Source organism: Trichomycterus rosablanca, chromosome 7 (genome assembly GCF_030014385.1).
Source record: "Trichomycterus rosablanca isolate fTriRos1 chromosome 7, fTriRos1.hap1, whole genome shotgun sequence".
In the NCBI taxonomy this organism is placed as follows: Eukaryota; Metazoa; Chordata; class Actinopteri; order Siluriformes; family Trichomycteridae; genus Trichomycterus; species Trichomycterus rosablanca.
The window spans coordinates 10,694,723-10,715,794 of NC_085994.1; the positions used below are offsets into that span (position 1 = coordinate 10,694,723).

A 21,072-nucleotide genomic window follows, 5' to 3' on the forward strand; every position below is an offset into this window, starting at 1 on the left:
CTCTTTCCATGCCGTTTAAACTAAAGCAGCTTGAAGTGCAACACTCTGTGTTTTTGTTTAGGTTTAAGTGCGAGTTCTGTGACCTCACATGCAGCGATAAGAAGCAACTACTAAACCACCAACTCACCCACACTAATGACAAACCTTTCAGATGTGATTACTGCAAGTATTCCACCAGCAAAGAGGATTTTCTACTGTCCCACATTGCTATCAAACACACGGGTGAGTAAAAATCTGTGCAATTTTCAGGTCATGTGCCTTGGAATGATGCAGGACATCTTTCTCTCATCCTTTCTATAATAAGTAAATGTGAAGTACAATATTTATAGCAATAAAAACACACCAGCTGAAAACTCCTACAGTAGGTACCCTACTGTTGCTCCTTTTACTCTGAATGAACTCACGTGATGCTCATCATCATGGTAACGTTGACTCTAAGTGGTACTCTACACATGTGCATCATTTTGGACATTCAGATTAATTGTAGCGTGCAAGAGATCTTCATCAGATTCTTGAGTAGAGTGTCTTAATCTATAATGAATTCAATTGGACTGCTTGTAAACATATTCAGTGTAAATTTGTGATTCCGAAAATCTTTACAGTGATGTTTTTGGGTGTTCTGCAGGTGAAAAACCTTTTTCTTGTGAAATGTGCCACTTCATGACCAGGCACAGGAAGAACATTCGGCAGCACATGCAGTGCCGTCACCCGGAAGCCTTCGAGCTGTGGTGTGACACTCACCCAGAGGAGCCGATAAAGAAGCGCAGAAAGCCTTTCTTCACCCTGCAGCAGATCGAGGAACTCAAACAACATCATGAGAACCAGATACTGCAGGGCACCATTGTAAGTCCTAAAAACAAACTTTAACCAAGTAGTTACAATAGGGTTTAAAAGTATGAATCTGCCATTCTTTATGTTAAGCTTTATGCAAATGAAGCAAATTGTACAAATTCAGTCATTTATTTTATTACTCGAGTCATCTTGGTCAGGGTCATAAAGACTGGGCACCACCTGGAAACAGAAACCAAACAAAGTGCCAGTTTATCACAGGGCGATAAACACTCAAACATTTACTCACTCACTTACTCACGCCTAGTTTTTGGGAGGTAGGTAGAACCTTGACTGAAGGAGCAGTTTTGAAAAAGCTCATATTTGCCTAATGTCGCTAAAATATAATTATGATTTTCATAAAATAAATCTGTGGGGGTCTGTGTGTGCAAAAAGGGGTTAGGGTTAGGACCACTGGCCTTTAAAACGTTTGGGAACCAATGGTGTATATAACTGTAAGTAACTGAGTGTGTGAATAAGTAAGTGAGTTGTAGAGTGACTGGATGAGTAAGAGACCGTCTGACTGGGTGAGTGACTGAGTAAGCATCTGACTAGGTGAGGAATTGAGTGTCTGACTGGGTGAGTGACTGAGTGAGTGGCTAACTGAATGGGTGAGGGACTGAGTGGCTGACTGACTAGGTGATTGAGTGAGTGTCTGACTAACTGAGTGAGTGTCTGACTAACTGAGTGAGTGTCTGACTGGGTGATTGAGTGAATGTCTGAGTGAGTGTCTGACTGGGTGAGTGAGTGGCTGACTGACTAGGTGAGTGACTGGGTGAGTGACTAACTGAGTGAGTGTCTGACTGACTGGGTGTGTGACTGAGTGAGTGAGTGATTGGGTGAGTGACTGAATGGGTGAGTGACTGAATGGGTGAGTGACTGACTGGGTGAGTGACTGGGTGTGTGACTGAGTGAGTGAGTGACTGGGTGAGTGACTGAGTGAGTGACTGAGTGGGTGAGTGATTGGGTGAGTGACTGACTGGGTGAGTGAGTGTCTGGGTGACTGACTGAGTGAGTGTGTAAATGAGTGAGTGAATAATATATCTGCTAAAGTATAATTTATAACAGTATTACTCCTTGATTTCATCTCTCAGGTTTCGGTGGATCCTTTAACCCTTCAAAACTTGGAACCCATTGTCAATGCTTCTGTGTCCCATGATGCACTGGAAAACTCCACCATCATTTATAAGCAAGGTTTGCAGAGTACTTGGACTAATGTTATAAACATGCATAGACATCACACTAATATTGTTCTATAACAAGTGTATATTTTTTCCTCATTGTCTAGTAGGCCAGTCAGCTGACCTGTCTGCCCATAATGCACTTGATCTGCTCCTGAACATGAGCAATGCTCGAGAGTTGGTGGAAAATTCACTCCAGGTATTGCAGACTACACGTCTCCTAGTTATCGTATCACATAATACTATTAGTTTGTTTTTAAATAAAAGTTGTAATTGATACATGGGTACAATTACAATTTATTTTAGGGGTGTAACGATACATCGTTTTGACGATGCATCGCGATGCAAAAATGTAGCGATGTGCATCGTGGACATCTTCGCGATTGTACGATTGCACGTGCGTTCTGTAATTTATTAGTGATGGGTCGGTCGCGAACAATCCGGCTCTAAGAGTCGGCTCTTAAAGTGAACGACAGGATCCGGCTCCTCATTGGGAGCCGATTCGTGTTTTTTCAGTTTTTTTTTTTTCTGTTAAAGCCGCACGTGATTGGTCAAGATGCGTGGTGGCGTTTGTGTGTTTACACTGAGCAGGAGGGGAGGGGTTACACACACACACACAGTGAGCACACAAACAGGAGGGAGAGAGAGAGAGAGCACTTGATGAAGTTTTACATAGCGCTTTACGTAGCCAGACATTACACGCTGGAAAGGTGAGGAAAATGAGTGACAGGAAACAGTAAAGTTCAGACCCACTTAGCTGGTGGGAGACCAAGTGTTCAGTCTACCCACATCTTATACATGTCACTGTGTATTGTAGCAACATCTGTCCCCTCAGAGAGAATCTTTTCTAAAACAGGGCAGATCATAACAGAAAGGAGAAACAGGATCAACCCCTCAAAGATGAGCTTCTTGGTTTTTCTGAATGCCAATCTTCACTAAATACTTACAAATACTGTCACCTGGATGCTGCTTTTTGTTTTGCACATTTTCATTTATAATTTGTTGAGTGATGCTTTGTTGATGTTGTTCTGTTCCACTGTAGATGCAAATTTACAAATAATATACACAATCAGACCTTTTTGTCTAATTGAGATGGGTCTTTTTTGTATTTTATAATTTATTGTTGTGGCACTCTGTTCCATGTTGAGTATATAAATAAAGCCATTTAAATAATTAACATTTAATACAATGTTAAATTAAATTTGGTAATAAATTAGTTTAAGCAACAAAAAAAATCTGTTTAAAGACTCAGCTCAGCTCAATGAGCTTGTTTGATTACTTTGATTTCAATTTAAGATGGCGATAAGTAACTTAAATTTGGTAAACCTGTTAGTAGGTTACAGTAAAGTACTCTGTTCTTGGTAATTACCTTTAATTGCAGGGGACTGAAGTTTTTTTTGCTTAAAAATGTACAAAAAAATGTGCATTGTTTTGCACTGTTTACACTTCAGAAAAAATCGTGAGAAAATCGAATCGTGAACTCAGAATCGTGAATCGAATCGAATCGTGAGCAGAGTGTATCGTTACACCCCTAACTGATTTCACTAACTGCGTAATCTTGGTCAGGTCACACACCCTTGCCGCAGGGCAGGAACAGTCTTGTATGGGGCAACAATACATTGCAGGGTGAAACATAGTACTTAAATATGTAGCCAAATCCCTTTCTGCATATTTGGGAGGTAGAAAGCAAAACCCACAGACATGGGATGAAAACCCATAGACATGAGAAGAACTGTCACACATACAGCAAATTAACTCTGGAACTTTAAATCTGATTGGTCCAAATTGAGGAAAAAATTACTTTTAGTGCAGCAGATATGTCACCACATGTGCAAAATTAGTAAAACAAAAAGTACAGAATACTTGTGACCTGGCTTGGCATTATAAGAACACTTCAACCAGTCTGCAGTAGGGCTTTTAAATACATTTGGTGTATCATGTCTGACATGTGCTCAGGTAACTGTTCTGAAATCAGACGAGAAAACGCTAGACGGCTCATGGGCTGCAGTAGAAACGGAGGGTCAGGACTTGTCCTCACAACCACAGAAGATTGTGACCTTTCACGTGTCAGAGAACGGGGAGACTCTCGTGCAGGAGGCGTTGGCCCAGGTGGAGGCAGCAGAGGGAGACCAGGAGTTCACACAGATTGCTATCAGCACTTATGATGCTGCTGAAGAGTTTAGTGTGGTGGAACAGACTGCAGAGGAGATTCACAGTACTGCCACTGCTTATAGGTACAAATGCACTTTATACACTCATACCAATACAACACACACTACCATGACATTGCCATGTTAGTGTCATTGCAGTGCTGAATGGTCCATCACCCAGACTTCCGTCTGTCAATGGTGGTCCTAAGAAGATCTATTTTGATTGGTGGGTAGCACTGTCGCCTCACAGCAAGAAGGTCCTGGGTTTGATTCCCACCAAGTTTGTGACACAGCCTTCTACATTTTCGGTAGTTATTATGACACCCATTTTGATTGGTGAACATGATAAAGGGTGGCATCGTGGCTTGGTGGGTAGCACTGCCAGCAAGAAGGTCCTGGGTTCGATTCCCAGGTGGAGCAGACTGGGTCCTTTCTGTGTGGAATTTGCATGTTCTCCCGTGTCTGTGTGGGTTTCCTCCGGGGGCTCTGGTTTCCTCTCAGTCCTAAGACATGCAAGTGAGGTGAATTGGAGATACAAAATTGTCCAACACTGTGTTTAAGATTAAGTTAATGATAAGTAATGAATCATACATAAATCTTGGTTTGTGTGTGTGTTTGTTTGCAGTGTAGAGGAAAGCTCATCTGATCCTCAAGCTGTGGAGGTCAATGGTGAACCTATGTCTGTGTCCACCCCACTAAAAGAAAACAAAGACAAGTTCTACCTCAGCTCCAGTTTGGCTGATGGGATGATACAGCAGGTGGAGGTAACAGCCACTCATTGGGCTAGGCTGGGATTAAATTAAAGCATATAAAGTTTATGATATTGTAGCATAAGCTTTGCAGCAGGGTTGCATCACACCATCTCATGGCTGATTATTATTATTATCTTTTGTAACCACATGCCCGTGTGCTTTTTTATATCATTAGGACCTTGCAGTCTTTTTTGATAAGAGTTTTGATAAATTCGTACTTAATGTTTTCTGTGATCACATGATTACCTGTGATGAACTTGCGTCTCTGTTCCAAATGGCACCTATACAAACTTTCACAAGTTTCCCTCAGAAGCTTATGTTTTTTTCTGAAATGACATACACACAGCAACTAAAATGACATTATAGAACTTTCTACATCACCAAATAAATACTTTAAGTTTGTGACACAGCCTACATTTTTGGTAGTTATAATGACAGACTACAGCTACAGTAATTTCTCTGCGCTTTGGTAAATAAGGGCTAGTTTGATTGCTCACATTAGCGCAAATGGAAAATTTAGGAAGCTCTGTACAGATTTCAGAAAATGGATTTGTGTAGATTTTTAAACTTGGATTGATTTCGCCGCTCAGGTGGCGCAGCGGTGAAATATGCTAGCACACCAGAGCTGGTATTTCGAATACATCGTTTCGAATCTCGGCTCTGCCATCCGTCTGGGCTGGGAGGCCACATGAACAACGATTGGCTGTTAGAACTTTATTTTTTTCTCCCAGCCTTGGCCAATAGACCACCGTTCCATGCACTTTGTATTCACAGGCAGTCATTTGTACAGATTATGTCAGGAGCTAAACGTGCTTAGAAATGGCTTTATGTGACATTCATGATCTATTAAATAATCTAGGATCTGCTTTCTAAGAGCTCGAGTCTAGATCTCCTTAGATTTTACTACTGTAATGCTTTTGGCTTACCACTATTTATATGGACACAGAGAAGTCACCAGCTGTAGTTAAGCATTTTTACTAACAAGAAGTTAGATCATGCCACAAAGATTAATAATGTTATCTGACTTTTATCACCATCAAATTAATAGTCGAAGTTTGGCACTCTGGATTTAAATCTTGGCAGTGTGATCAATCAATCGGGGATCTGCAAGGGCATGTGTCTGGTAGAGGGTGGCCGAAACAGCCTAGCCATTAATTGGTGCCACTTGTCAGTTTTTGACCCAGCAAATGTTGTAATTTTTATTTATTTTTTATTTATTATGTTACGTCCCAATAATTCAGTAAGAGGAAAAATACAGAACTGACTAAAATGACGTCTCTTGTTAGTGTATGTATATTTTTGACCGTATATGTAGTAAGCTGACATTACAGTTTAATTTATAAAGGTACAACATTTTTTTTTTTTTTAAATGTTTGTATAGCTGAGCAGTGAGATCCCAGGCTCTCCCTCTCAGAGTTCATCCACCCAGCAACAGCACCTCAACCTTAAACGCTTCTGCTGCCGCATCTGCATGGCGACGTTCAGCGGGCGCTCTGATATGGAGAACCACAAGAGGGCACATCTGGACCCCAACATGTTTAAATGCCCGGACTGTGACTTCACGTCTAACTCCTGGCCAGATGTAAAGGTAGAAGTTGAAGCTTGGTGTTTCTTGATGTAAAGTAGATTCAGTCCTGTATGTACGTTTATATACCATACATAATGCTGTTATGTTGTTTATTCATTCTAGGCTCACATGACCAAGCACGCTGACCTGCGGCCGCACAAATGCTCCCACTGCAGCTTTGCTTCCAAAAACAAGAAAGACCTGCGACGGCATTTGATGACGCACACCAACGAGAAGCCTTTCTCGTGTGAAGTGTGTGGACAGAGGTGAGAATCGGAGCTCTAGGTGGATGCAGGCTGTACTAAAATCAAAGTTCATCAACATGCATATTCTGTATGCTTGATGAATCCATATCAGGGCATTGGAGTGTGAACCTATCAGATAGGTGTTTGTGAGGTCAGGCACTGATCTTAGACAGAAAGACCTGGCTTGCAATAAATGGCTCTGTTTGAAAACCTAGTGAGCTGCCTTGCTGCCTACTGCCTACCTAGGCAGCTGTCTAAGTAGAAAGGATTGTAATAAGACATTGAACAGGTTTTTCATACACACTACTTAGACAGCGATTACAGAGCTTACGTCACTGCAGTTTCGCTTACTAAGGTAACACAGTTAGCCTCAGGCCATTTAAACCAATGGGCTAAGGTGGCACAACCCACTAACATGCCTCCTGCTGTGTACTGAAGACTGGTACTGTCAAGCCCAAATTTGCAAACAAATAAGACTTGTGCACCTTTACACAAATTAAAAATCAACCAGAATTTATTTACATTTGAAAAGAACTTTATACATGCTTTGCATTCTTCCGCCATATTTGTCTTTCTATTAGAAAAGTTGTGCTGCACTGAATGCTGGGATTGCCTTCATTGCTAGGAAGCATCTGATGTAACCTCAATATAAAGTCAGATTATTGCTTAGAATTAAGGCACCTTAGTAGGCAGCATTTTAAGGCATCTAAGAATTCGGACAGCCCTTATGTTTCAATTAACTCCACTCATGTGTAGTAGGGTTTGGGTCCGGGCTCTTTGTAGACCTTTGGTTCCTCCAGACATATGGACCTCTCATTCTGCACAGGGGCACAGTCATTTTTGAAACAGGATAAGGATATTCTCATACTGTGGCTACAAATGTGAACACATATAATTGATTTTATACACTTGTTAGCAACAGGTAAGGCTGAACTCAACACCTGAACTCAATAATTAGATGGCTGTCCACATACTTTTGGCTATATAGTTTTTGCATGTTAATACTTATAGTTGACACATAATACACCTACTGATATCTGTGCCCATGTTACATTGCACCTACTGACCAGGATGAAAGTGGTAATAAAACATAAAAATGAAATGAAAATGAGTAGACATCATGTGTGTTTATTTTGCTCAGGTTTAACCGGAATGGCCATCTGAAGTTCCATATGGAGAGGCTGCACACACAGGACCCTCCTCCTCGCAAGCCTCGCTCTAGCAGCTCCCATCAGACCATCATCGTGAACAGTGATGAAGAGGCATTGGCTACAATGCAGAGTAAGTACTGCAACTCCTCCTCCTCTGATTTGTCCTGTTTATAACAGTATTGATGCATGATGATGGTTGATCGAATTTGAGAAAAATGTCCCACCTTTTTTGGACTCTTTTTTTGGACTCACCATCTTTGTCTGTGTGTGGCAGCCATGCAGGAAGGTCAGACTGTAATTAGTCCAGAGCATCTGCAGCAGGCTTTGGGTCAGGAGCACATCATAGTGACCCAGGAGCCATCTCTCTCTGACCAGGTACATTCATATTAACATTTTCAGCATTTAACAGACACTTTTATCAAAAAAACAATTTACTTTTTAATTATGAGGGTCAAATGCTTTGCTCAGTGGCCTCACAGTGGTGGCTTTGGGACTTGAACAATCAGAACAACCTTCTGATTACTTGTTCAGTACCTTAACCTCGACCTAGCTCTGCCGTACATTCATACAGTCAGAAAGGGTAAAATGAGTCTAATAGTCTTTACCAATTTGATTGTCAGGAGGAGGCCACGTACATACAGCAAATCACTACAGTTGATGGAGAGACAGTGCAGCATTTGATGACAGCGGATAACCAGGTGACAGAGGTACGGCTCTATCATTGTAAAAATCTTATAGCATGTTATACGTTTTTAAAATAGCATTTTTTATTTGGATGGATGGATGGATAGACGATATTGGTGAAGGGGTAGGTTGGTGGGATTAGTGGAGGTATGGGTGGGTGGGATTGGTAAAGGGATGGGTGAGTGGGTCAGTGGGAGGGAGTTATGGATGGATGGATGGATGGATGGGTCACTGGGAGGGTTTGAGTGGATGGGAGGGTTGGAGTAGGTGAGTGGGTGAATGGATGGGTGGGTCATTGGAAGGGTTTGAGTGGATGGATGGATGGATGGACTCACTGGGTGGATTGGTGGAAGGATGTGTGAGTGGGTTGGTGGGAGGGTTTCAGTGGGTCAGTCAGTGGGTGAGTTGATGGATGGATGGATGAATAGATGGATGGATTGTTCATTAAGAGGATTTGGTTGGGTGGGTGGATGGATGGGTGGGTCATTGGAAGGGTTTGAGTGGATGGATGGATGGATGGACTCACTGGGTGCATGGGTGGATGGATGTGTGAGTGGGTCAGTGGGTGGGTGTCAGTGGGTTGATGGATGGATGAATGGATGGATGGATTGTTCATTAAGTGTGTTTAAGTGGGTGGATGGATGGATAGTATAGGTGAAGGGATGGGTGAGTGGTTAGGTAGAATGAATGGATGCATTGATGGATGGTATTGGTGAATGGATGGGTGAGTGGGTAGGTAGGATGGATGGGTGAATGGATGGATGGACTCACTGGTTGCATTGGTGGATGGATGTGTGAGTGGGTCAGTGGGTGGGTGTCAGTGGGTTGATGGATGGATGAAAAGATAATTGGATGGATTGTTCATTAAGTGGGTTTAAGTGGGTTTAAGTGGGTGGGTGGATGGATGGATGGTATTGGTGAAAGGGTGGGTGAGTGGGTAGGTGGGATGGATGGATGGATGGTATTGGTGAAAGGGTGGGTGAGTGGGTAGGTGGGATGGATGGATGGATGGATGGATGGATGGATGGTATTGGTGAAAGGGTGGGTGAGTGGGTAGGTGGGATGGATGGATGGATGGATGGATGGATGGATGGATGGATGGATAGGTGGATGGATGGATAGATAGGTGGATGGATGTGGCGTCTTTGCCTGTTGTTTGTATATCAGACCCCTTATTTTCTTGCTTCTGTCTTGTAGGTCCAATACATTATTTCACAAGATGGCGTCCCGCACTTGATCCCACAGGAATACGTACTGGTATCCGATGGCAACCACATACAGGTCAGTATGCCAGTATGACTTATTTGGTGTTTGAGTGAAAGAGAACGAAGTGTTTATAGAACAAACCTTTTTAAAAAGTCTCTTCTGTTTCACAGATGGAGGAGGGTCAGATTGCTCAGATCCAGTATGAACATGATGGAACGTTTTTACAGGAACAGCAGGTAGGAAAACGGTTACTCACTAGCACAGTGGAACTTTTGTTCTATACTGTGCAGCAAACAAGTTCACTTTTAACGTGCTGTAATTAACGTGATGTTCTGTCTATGTGTGTGTGTGTCTACAGATTGCTCTGACTCACGATGGACAAATCCAGTACTTCCCCATCGGCACCGAGCAGCAGATAGTGAGCCATGAGGATCTTGATGCTGCCGCCCACTCTGGTGTCACTGGTATGACATTGCTCACTTGTGTTCACTGTTCATGTTAAGATCTTTGTTTGTAGTCATGAGGGGTAAATTATTAAGGGCAATAAAGCTTGGGTCGAGGAAGTGGGTGGAGCAGAAAAATTGTAGTGTTCATCCATCCACCCACTCAAACCCACTTAATGAACAATCCATCCATCTATCCATTCATCCATCCATCAACCCACTGACACATTGATATATACTGTAAAATTATACTCACAAAATCTTATTGGCATAAAATTGTATTAATAACCAAATATTAACAGTAGAAAGATAAAAGGAATTGTGATAGGATAACAATATATTTTATATATAGTGTGTGTCCCTATACTTTGGGCAGTTTTTTCAAAATAAGTAAAGTAAAAATAAAATGAAGCATTAGAGAGGTCAGGCTCTGATTTTGCAGGCCTGGTCAGCAATCGACATTTCAAATTTATCCCAAAGGTCTTCAGTGGCGTGTGGTCAGCGCCGTATTACACTGGGCTTACTTCCCACTAAACTAATCAAGTTATGTCTTTATGGACCTTGCTTTGTATCCAGGGGCACAATAATGCCCAACATTTCTTAATCATATAGGTAAACACTATATTTTCTATATTTTCTATATAGTATGTGTCCCTATACTTTTGGCAGTTTTTAATGGCAGGAATTTGTGGCAATTTTTCAAAACAAATAAATAAAGTAAAAATAAAATGAAGCATTAGTGAGGTCAGGCCCTGATTTTGCAGGCCTGGTCAGCAATCGACATTTCAAATTTATCCCAAAGGCCTTCAGTGGTGTGTGGTCAGCACCGTATCAATCACACTGGGTTTCCTCCCCACTAATCAAGTTATGTCTTTATAGACCTTGCTTTGTGTCCAGGGGAACAATAATGCCCGAAATTTCTTAATCAAATATTTTATTAAACTGATTTTATACATCTGTTAGCAACGGGTGCGGCTGACACCTTAATTCTATAACTAAAAGAGGGGTGTCCAATTCAGAAGTCATGTAGTAGTCATGTAAAGACTGATACAAATATATAAGTATTCTACCACTTTTTAAAATGTACATCACATATATATATATACAGTATATATATACTTTTAAATTATACACGAGTTTATATAGAGAATTATATATAAATTATATATTTTATTAGCATAAAAATGTATTTAAAAACAAATATTACAGTAGAAAGAAAAATTTAATGTGATTAACACACTCACTTTCTTAACCGCTTTTTCAATTAGGGTCACGGGGGGGGGGGGGTGCTGGAGCCTATCCCAGACTTTCAATGGGCGCAAGGCACACAGTAACACCCTGGACGGGGCGCCAGTTAATCCCAGGGCAGACACACATACACACACACAAGCACACACACTCATTCACCTATAGGGCAATTCAGTGTGTCCAATTAACCTGACTACATATTTTTTGGACTGTGGGAGGAAACCAGAGTACCCGGAGGAAACCCACACAGACACGGGTTTATAATGGCAGGAATTTGTGCACAATAATACCCAAAATGTCTTAATCGGATATTTTATTTAACAGATTTTTATACATCTGTTAGTAAAAGGTGCGGATGACATACTTTAATTCTGTATGTCAAAAGGGGTGTCCACATTTTTTTGCCACATATTCTAGGTCTTTACCGACATAAAAAAGCAGCCAGGTCTTGAATGAGCAGAATTACATATTATCTCTAATAGCCAAAAGCAACAGATATGACTATGTATGAAAGCTATGTATATAAATGTTGGGTTGTTTATATCCAGCTGTTGCTGATGCTGCCATGGTACAAGCCCAGACGGTCTACACCACTGAGGCCACACCCGAACAGCTGGAGCAGATGCGGCAGCAAGGCATCGAGTACGATGTCATCACTTTTACTGAGGAGTAGAGAGCACGTCCTCGCATGTTGTCACCCAGAAACAGAGAGGTGAAGTGACCGCTGCAACAGCTTCATCTTGTCTGTCCTGTAGAGATTGTTAAAAACATGGAAACATCCCCTCACTGGAACTGCTCATTATGGAAGAAGCCACGTGCAGTGGAGATTTCTTTATGTAAATAGTGTACAGTACAGTTTTAGAATCATGCTAAGTAATTATTTAATATAAGTGGACTTGCTCTGCCTCTGCTGCAGGTCGAGCTCATTTAAAATCCCACATTTAATTCCATTCAAACAGGGAATGATCGTGCATAATAACTGGAGGTACTGGGCACTGTTTCTTTTTGGGAGACTGGAATTGCAGTTAACAGAACAAAAGTGATGGTCTTGTTTTGTTATATGGTCTTTAAAATCATATTACGTTCTCTGGATTATTAGAAACTTCCTTTCTTATTATGTATGTTGCTTTTTGTGTATATAACAGAAGGTTTTTGCTTTGATGTTAATAAAGCTAATACCAGCTAGATCTCAGCTGCTTTCTGAAGAACTGTAAACTTGTTCATTCATTTATTTACTGTCTGTTTTACTACCACTGTATCCGATTCATGGTCGCAGTGGGTCCAATTCACTCAGGAAAAGGTTGGAAACACACAGGACAGGTTGCCAGTCCATCACAGGGCAAACACACTCATACACACACTCTTACACACACACACACCTTTTTTTTGCATTTGTCCCAATTTTCCTCCCAATCTAGTCATATCTAATTACCTGAATGCATTATGCTTCCTCTCTACTGATGCTGATCTCCGCCCTGGTTGAGGAGATTGAGAATGACACACGCCCCCTCTGACCCGTGTGCAGTAGCCGACTTCATCTTTTCACCTGCACGAGGCGAGTTCACATGCAGATCAGCTTTGTGTACGGACAGCCACACCCTGATCAATGCATTATCCCTCGACTCTGTGCAGGCTCCATCAATCAGCCAGCAGAGGTCATAATTACATTAGTTATGAGATTCCCTCCAGCACAGGAGAACAGCCATTGTTCGTGTAGGCGCCCAGCCTGTCGGATGGCAGAGCTGAGTTTTGAACTGACTAGTTCGATGGTTGTGTTTGAGAGACTTAGAGAGAGCTTATAGTCCGGATTTAGCGCCATCTGATTTCCACCTTTTTGGACGTTCAAAGAAGCTTTAAGGGGAAGAAGATTTTCATGTGATGACTTTCATGTGATTATGTGAAAGCAGCGGTGTATCAGTGGCTATGTGCTCAAACAAAAACATTTTTTGCTGGCTTTAAAAAGTTGGTATGATGCTGGGAAAAATGCATCGGAAGGTGACTGTAGAAAGGTAACGTAATTTGGTTTTGAAATTCTTGATAATTAGTTACAAAAAAAGTGCAGAAACTTTTTGAAGAACCCTCGTAATTTACAGTTAGAATTGGCTCAAAGAGCTGTTAAACTCCTTGAAATTCAATTATTTTAGCAAAATAATCAACAGGGTGTTTGGGTGTTGTTCTTCTTCTTGTCTAATATTTTACATGAGTATCTAAAGCTGTTTAATGAGACAAAGTTGCATTGTAATTCATGATGTTTTTTCAATCATAATATCAACTGTATTGATTATGTGAATTTATAACAGAAATGAATTAGAGCACCATCACAAGTGTCTGATCTGCTGCCTTACTCAGCACTTGTGTCTGTTGTGTCCCTACATCAGTGCTTGATTTCAAAATGCTATTTTGACTGAATAGACACAAATACATAGCCTTTCCAGATGGCTTCTTATAATTAGCTCTTATATTTACATCAAGCTCTTGATCAGATGTCCACATACTTTTGGCCATACTTTTAAATTTGGACAGTGTGATGGCACAGCAGGTATTATGGGTGCCGCACAACTTCAGGGTCCTGGAAACAGAGCTTTGGTTTTTACTCTCAGTTTGTATGTTTGTGGTGCCCTGCACTGGTTATATTCCCTGCATTTTTGCCTATAGCTGTTTGCTTTTATTGTGTAAGTGTTACTTTAACTCTCAGTTTTCAAATCTACTGAGAGTCCCATGGCATCCTCGGATGTCCCACATACATCGTTTTACCTCGGTGGGCTCAGATCATCTGCGATAAGTCCCTGGGTTTACACTGAAAGAGCTGAACCCTGTTGTTCCACCAATGACTTTCTGTTCTGTAATAAAAGATCTCAGCTCTGGCCTTTTAATGCAGATTTGAGCGAATCTGCATTAAAGAGAGGAAATAATAAGCAGAGCGGATTCTATAAAGAAGAGGAAGAAGAGACGTGATTTGTTTTTTTTAGTGTAGTTTTAGACTCACCAGTCAGCTGTTAAGGGTTTGTTCCTCATATTAATACCATAGGGGAAAAAATTGTCTGTTTGTTAACCTGTGGTAAAAAGGCAACACAATGAAGCTTTTCTTCTTTTTAATTTTTATTTTCAAGACTGGTGAGTTTCATTTCAGGTTTTTTAAAACCTTTCTTTTATTATTTTATAGCCATATCTCATACTTTTATATTATTTGTTTTAGGTATTAATGCAACTAACGGACAGCTAGTTACTGAGGAAGTGTTTCTGCGATTTACGTTTGATCCATACTACAACAGTTTTGAGAAGTCCTGTTGTAAAGTCACTCCGTCCGGCTGCATTATGTTTGTGAACAGTAATGGATATGTTCATAGTGCTTACAGTAGAAGAATAGAAACCTGGACATACTCTGGAGTGTTTGATGTAAAAATATGGAATGCTGATGAATCAGATTCTGGGAAGTACAGATGTGCAGTCCACACAAGACAAAGATTGATTTTTAAGGACATTTATGTTCCAGTTGGTAAGATTCATTTTATATTGAAAAGTGAATTGTGTGAGTAGTAACTGCCTTCTGTCTGATTGTTTCTGTCATATATATTTTGAACTGAATGTTTAAATTAAGAGATGAAGTTATCCAACACCTATATCACTTTTGTAAAATGGAACTGCCTCCTTGGTTACTCATTCAATATTCATTCAGCTAACTGAACCCAGCAAGGCTTGATTTTAGAATAGATTAGAGTTCAGCTCAATACGTCTAGTGAGATTCTAACTGTAGAATTAAAATCTCACTCATTTACACACAATATGTTTTCTTATATGGGTGGCTCGGTGGGTAGCACTGTTGCCTTACAGCACGAATGTCCTAGGTTTGAATTCCACGTGGAGTGGTCCGGGTCCTTTCTGTGCAGTTTACATGTTCTCCCTGTGTCTGTGTGGATTTGCTCCGGGAGTGCCGGTTTTCCCCCACAGTCCAAAAACATTAAATCAGGTTTATTGGAGATACAAAATTGTGTGTGTGTGTGTGTGTGCCCTGTGTTGGACTTGCAACCTGTCCAGGGTGTTTTGTACCCACCGGTGGGAAAACAGACAATGAAAGAATGAATGAATGTTTTCTTGTATGAAGAAAACATGGCTTATGTACTGACTATATGGCCAAAAGTAAATCGACAGCCTGTCCTAATTACCGAGTTCAGGTGTTCCGGCCACACCCATTGCTAACAGGTTTTAGAAAAATGATTATATTAAATACATTATGTACTTTCAACTTTGGGAAAGGCACTTTCTTGTTTAAGCCTGACACTGCCCTTGTGTACAAAGCAAGATTCATACAAAAATGGTTTGAGCAGTTTGGTGTAAAGAAATTCCAGAGAGTCCTGACCTCAACCAAAATCCTTCTTCTAACATTTAAAGCTCTTCATGGTCTTGCTCCTTCTTATCTCAGTGAGCTGCTTTGTTTGTACAGTCCCTCCCTGTCATCTGTGTGTGGCAGATCATTCAGTGCTGCTGCCCCTCAATTCTGGAATTCTCTTCCACTATCACTTTGTGACTGTTCCTCTCTTTCTTCTTTCAAAACCCAACTAAAAACTTTTCTGTTCACCTCACATTACTCTCCTTAGAGGTTTTTTTTTTTCCCCTCCAAGTATGTAAAGCGTCCTTGGGATTGTGAAAGGCACTATATAAATGTAACATAATTATTATTATTATTATTATTATTATTATTATTATAACCACTCTGAACCCTTTCAGATTAGTTGGAATGCTATTGGCGAGATAGGCCAAGTTGTTAAACATCAGTGCCTGACCTCACAAATGCTCTTTTGATTGGATGAGCACAAATTTAAAATTTAAAATCCTGTGGAAAGTCTTTCCAGGGTAGTGGAGACAACTTCATACACCATGGGTTAGTCCACAGGAGACTTTTGTTAATGTTCATGATAGAATTATTCTAAAAAGACCTAAAAGAGGTGTTTTTGATCATTCCGCAAACTTTGCCCTGTCTCAAGTGTTTTTGAATTTTTAACAAGTGTATATTTACACAAATCCATAGTAAAATTTGAAATATCTCTACTCTCTTGTCTCTTGTCCTGTAAAACAGTTCTGCTAGCACACCAGCACCGAGTTTCTGAACTCCTCGGTTCGAAACTCGGTGTTGTCACCAGTTGACTGGGTGACATCTAGGCTGGGCATAATTGGCAGTGCCTGCAGCAGATACTAATTGGCCACCGTATCTGCAGCGTGGGGGCCGGACTATGGGTGTGTTCGAAAAGCTAGTGCGCTCTCTACATAGGCAGCATTTTACGTCATCCTGTGCGCGCTCCCGAGAAGGAGGCTGTTCGAAATCCTAGATACCTTGAAATCCTCACTTCTGAGGTATCTTCATATTTCAATGTTATTTTGGCTCAAGAACGAGTGAGCATCGGAAGCGTCCTTAGTGATCAAGGCTCTCACAGAACAAACATGGCTGACGGGGTGGAGAAACGAATAGAGTTTTTTTTAAACGTAAATAAAATATTACTGATTTTTAACTTGTATAAACTTGTACCGAGTGTTTTTATTTGCAAGTTTGAGCTTGTCAGGAAATTTAACAGTTATCGGGACATGAAGGGAAATTCTATATTGACGTTAGCGTTAGTGCTGTGCCACCTCAGTTCATTGTTTTTAATGGCAAGATGCTAAATGCTAGACGCAAAACCCAAAACGCGATGGAAGCGCTATCTAAGTAGTGCGTTCGAATAACCTGACTTATTAGTCATTGACTAATTAGAATCCTCTCTACTGAGGCAGCTGCCTATGTAGACAGCAAGGCAGCTCCCTAGGTTTTCGAACACACCCTATGTGTGGGTGGGTGGGTCTTCATACGCTGTGTAAGGACCCTGATTGGCAGAAGAGACGCCTGTGCATAATGCAGGGGCGAGAAGAGAAGCGCTGTGCATGTGTTGGAAGAGGCATGTACAGCGACGTGCTCTCCTCGGGTGCAATCTGGTATCTCTCAGTAGCGGAAGACATTGAGTGCGCTAAATCGGGAGGAATATGGGGAGAAAATGCATAAAAAGAAAGAAATAGGGGTTATATTTATTAGACATCTCACAATATAGTGCATTTAAGTTAGTAATTAATACTAAATGTTTGCTTTGCCATATAAAAATTTATGTGATGTTTTGGACATAGTTGGCGACAGATGGACTAGACTAAACTCAGTAGTGGTGCTTCCAAAATCCACAGTTTCATCCATTACTGCAGAGCACCATGTCTTTAAAAACCACCAAGAGGAAACCAGGTGAGCTCACACCGATATAACCAATCTACAGATAATGACAAAATATTAGAAATGCCAAGATCAAACCATTTAGTGATACTGGAGTCCTGTAGATTGTGTCATGATCACCTTTAAAAAGACCACTCCTGTTAAAGCTTTCATTATATTAATCAGAAGTGTGCAATGACTTGCAGTGATATTTTTAAGTGGATTAGAGGGTCATGCCCAGTGATGGCATAGTTACCTTTAAAAAGTAACTTAGTTACTTTATTGATTACTTGATTTTAAAAGTAACTAAGTTAGATTACAAGTTACTTTATTAGTTACATTCAGCAGCTGCCGTAATGCAACTGGAGCTGCGTAGGCGATTGAAGCGGAATAAGGAACAAGAAAGACGCGGAAAACTAAGTCCTCTGTTCACAAGTGTAAGTAAGATAAATAAAATAAAAATTTTAGAGACAAATAAATAACAAAAAGACGATAAATATCTAAAATTTTGGCGAGTGGGGTTTGTAATGAGTCTGTAACTACAGGTATAGTGATCACGTCCCCACGTGTAGTACGTGGCGGTGTTGTGTGCATACTGCACACTTCTGTACTGAAAGTATGTACTTCTTTACCGGCCGAGTAGTGGATACTTCCTCCAATCTAGTGCATACTCTGCGATTCCGGACGCAGCTCGTGACTTAATTGTCACATAGGCCAGACGTCACTCTCCGAGACGCAAAAATAGTAACGCACAGTAACTTGGATAAGTAACTTTAATCTGATTACTGGATTGGAAATAGTAACGCGTTAGATAACTTGTTACTGAAAAATGTGATCAGATTAGACATCAGTGGTCATGCCAGCAAAATCAACTTCCCAGCATAACAAAGCCATTAACACCCTAGCTAAAATGGTCAATTATTAAGGCTTGTACTGTTCTCTTGGTGTATGGCCACCATTTATTTTAGTCACTGATCCAACTAAAACACTAGGCAGTTTTTGTGACTTAATCTTTGGCTGTCTTTGACCCAATAACAAACTTCTTCTTAAAATCACTTAGACTTTTTCTCAATTTCACCTAAAATCCCGGTGCAACTGAGCATGCTGTGCATTTATTCACATTTATTACTTACTTTGTTAAATGTCTGTATACAACATATTAGCTAAAAAAGAATCAATTTGTTTTCTATTTCAATAGCCTTAATCACTGTATAATATAATATATAATTCCCCCCTGTTTTCTGAATAATCAGTAATAGTTGGAACCTGAGTGTCATACTGGGTGCCGTGTTTGGTGCTGTTGTGATCATTCTTACAGTCTTAATAACACTGGCCGTGGTCTACCACAAAAAGAAAGCAAAAGGTAAAATGTCAAAATTTCTAAATAAAATGCATAATTTATTATTTTAAATGAAATCTATGCCATTAATGAGACATTAATCATGATATTATGACATGATGTGTACTTTTTCATTTTAAAGTAACTTGATACAAAGAATATATATTTCAGTAGTCATATACTTACAGTAGTCATATTGATTCTAAACTCAGGAGTTTGCAAAATAACTGCAAAACTTTATACATTCTGATTTTAACATATAATTAAAAGTACAAATTGATTTTTGTTATTTATTCATTTACATTATATGTTTAAAATAAAAGTACATGTAGTATTTAAAAGTGCATTTAACACACCAGAGCTGGGATTTCGAATACATCGTATCCAATCTCAGCTCTCCCATCCGGCTGGGCTGGATGCCTACATGAACAACGATTGGCTGTTGTTCACAGGGTGGGATGAGCCGGACCAGGATTTCTCATAACTGTTGCAATTGCTGCCTTTGCTGGCTGATTGATGGCGCCTGCACAGAGTTGGGGAATAATGCTGATCAGGGTGTGGCTTTGCGTGCACAAGGCTGATCCAATATGAACTCGCCTCGTGCAGGTGAAAAGAGGCAGTCAGCTACTGCACATGTGTCGGAGGGGGCGTGTGACAGTTGCAAATCTCCTTAGTCAGCAGTGGAGGGTTGTATCGGCAGAGATGAAGCATAACGCAGTCAGGGTAATTGGATACGACTAGATTAGGGGAGAAAATTGGAGGAGAAAATTGGGGGAAAAAGAAAAAAGTGCATTTCAATAAAAACTAAATGATATCTGTTGTGCTGTGACAATAGCTGTTCATCATCCAAGGATGTTTAATTGACCACAGAATTATAGAATTAAAAATATGCAACAAATATATTGAATATATTATTTCATACATGTTATAATCAGTAGTAAATACACTATATGTTCAAAAGTATGTGGACACCAGACCATTATATCCCTGCACCTAATTACCAATTTGCGACTATAACAGCTGCCACATCTCTGATAAGGTGTTGGAGTCATTATAGTTAAATGACCATTTTACATATCTATATATCTTGCAATAATATAGCTAAAACATCTAAACTGAATAGTTTGTGGTGTCCACATACATTTGGTCACAGAGTGAATATTATTTCAAACAAAAAAAATACATACTACATTAATTGTATTACCATTTTTATTTACTAGTTACCCATTCTTTATATTCTTTTCTATTTTTTATTGATCCATATCATTTAAAATCTCTATGAAATGATTTCAGATCAAAGTGGAAGAAGCATCAGCAGCTCACCCAGTGTCACACAAGTAAGATATTCTGACTCATGCTCAGATCAAAAGTCACAGTCCTATTTTTAACTTGCCTTGCTCTATGATTTGTCACCATTTGATCATGGTGACACAGACAGTGCCCTGGATTCCATGACTAGTTTTTTCCTGACTGTGCATTGTAAATTACAGGCCTTTAAAGACCCTGGTGTAAGCTGTTTTAAAATATGGCCAATCAATACAAAGTGCAACAAGTGGACTTTCATTCACTCTTATACACTTTCTACAAATTTATTAGGTGTTCAGGTGGTGCAGCAGTCTATCACGATAGCCCACCACCACTAAGATACAGGTCAGAATCTTAGGGGTGCTATCTGCCAGCCGGGCGTCTACACAGACATGATTGGCCTAAGCCCTGTGTAATAAGTCCACCTGCCATTGTGATTGGCAGAGTGGCTCAGAAATGAAATATGGCCGGCAGAGGGGGCATGGAGGTGCATGTGACTGACGTGTCACTACCTCTTAACTCACACTCACCCCTGCCTTGAGTCTTTCATTTTTTATTTTGTTTCTGTTATTTTGGTCACTGTTTTTATTTTTCTATTACCTTTTTTGTTTGTGTTGTTCTATCTTGGTTAAGCATGCTGCTTAAATTGAGTTGATTTTTCATTCCTGTTGGTGCGTGGCTTCACCTGGCTCCACATTGGTGAGGCATGATCCTCCCTGTCCAGGGTATTCCTGCCTTGTGCCCAGTGTT

General features: G+C 40.3%; 1 protein-coding gene across 1 annotated transcript in view; it reads left to right on the top strand.

The window, feature by feature from the left end:
• LOC134317994 (zinc finger protein 335-like) overlaps positions 1–21,072 on the top strand; it is a 46,102-nt gene that overhangs the window by 24,408 nt on the left and 622 nt on the right. The window contains exons 25-42 of the mRNA XM_062998739.1: positions 62–222; positions 626–843; positions 1,923–2,022; positions 2,117–2,208; positions 3,966–4,243; positions 4,785–4,923; positions 6,293–6,499; positions 6,602–6,744; positions 7,865–8,004; positions 8,149–8,249; positions 8,495–8,581; positions 9,756–9,839; positions 9,935–10,000; positions 10,123–10,228; positions 12,004–12,124; positions 17,613–17,711; positions 18,932–19,041; positions 20,311–20,354. Of these exons, the coding sequence (XP_062854809.1) occupies positions 62–222; positions 626–843; positions 1,923–2,022; positions 2,117–2,208; positions 3,966–4,243; positions 4,785–4,923; positions 6,293–6,499; positions 6,602–6,744; positions 7,865–8,004; positions 8,149–8,249; positions 8,495–8,581; positions 9,756–9,839; positions 9,935–10,000; positions 10,123–10,228; positions 12,004–12,124; positions 17,613–17,711; positions 18,932–19,041; positions 20,311–20,354 (2,296 nt within the window). The remainder of the gene's footprint in view (positions 1–61; positions 223–625; positions 844–1,922; positions 2,023–2,116; positions 2,209–3,965; positions 4,244–4,784; positions 4,924–6,292; positions 6,500–6,601; positions 6,745–7,864; positions 8,005–8,148; positions 8,250–8,494; positions 8,582–9,755; positions 9,840–9,934; positions 10,001–10,122; positions 10,229–12,003; positions 12,125–17,612; positions 17,712–18,931; positions 19,042–20,310; positions 20,355–21,072) is intronic.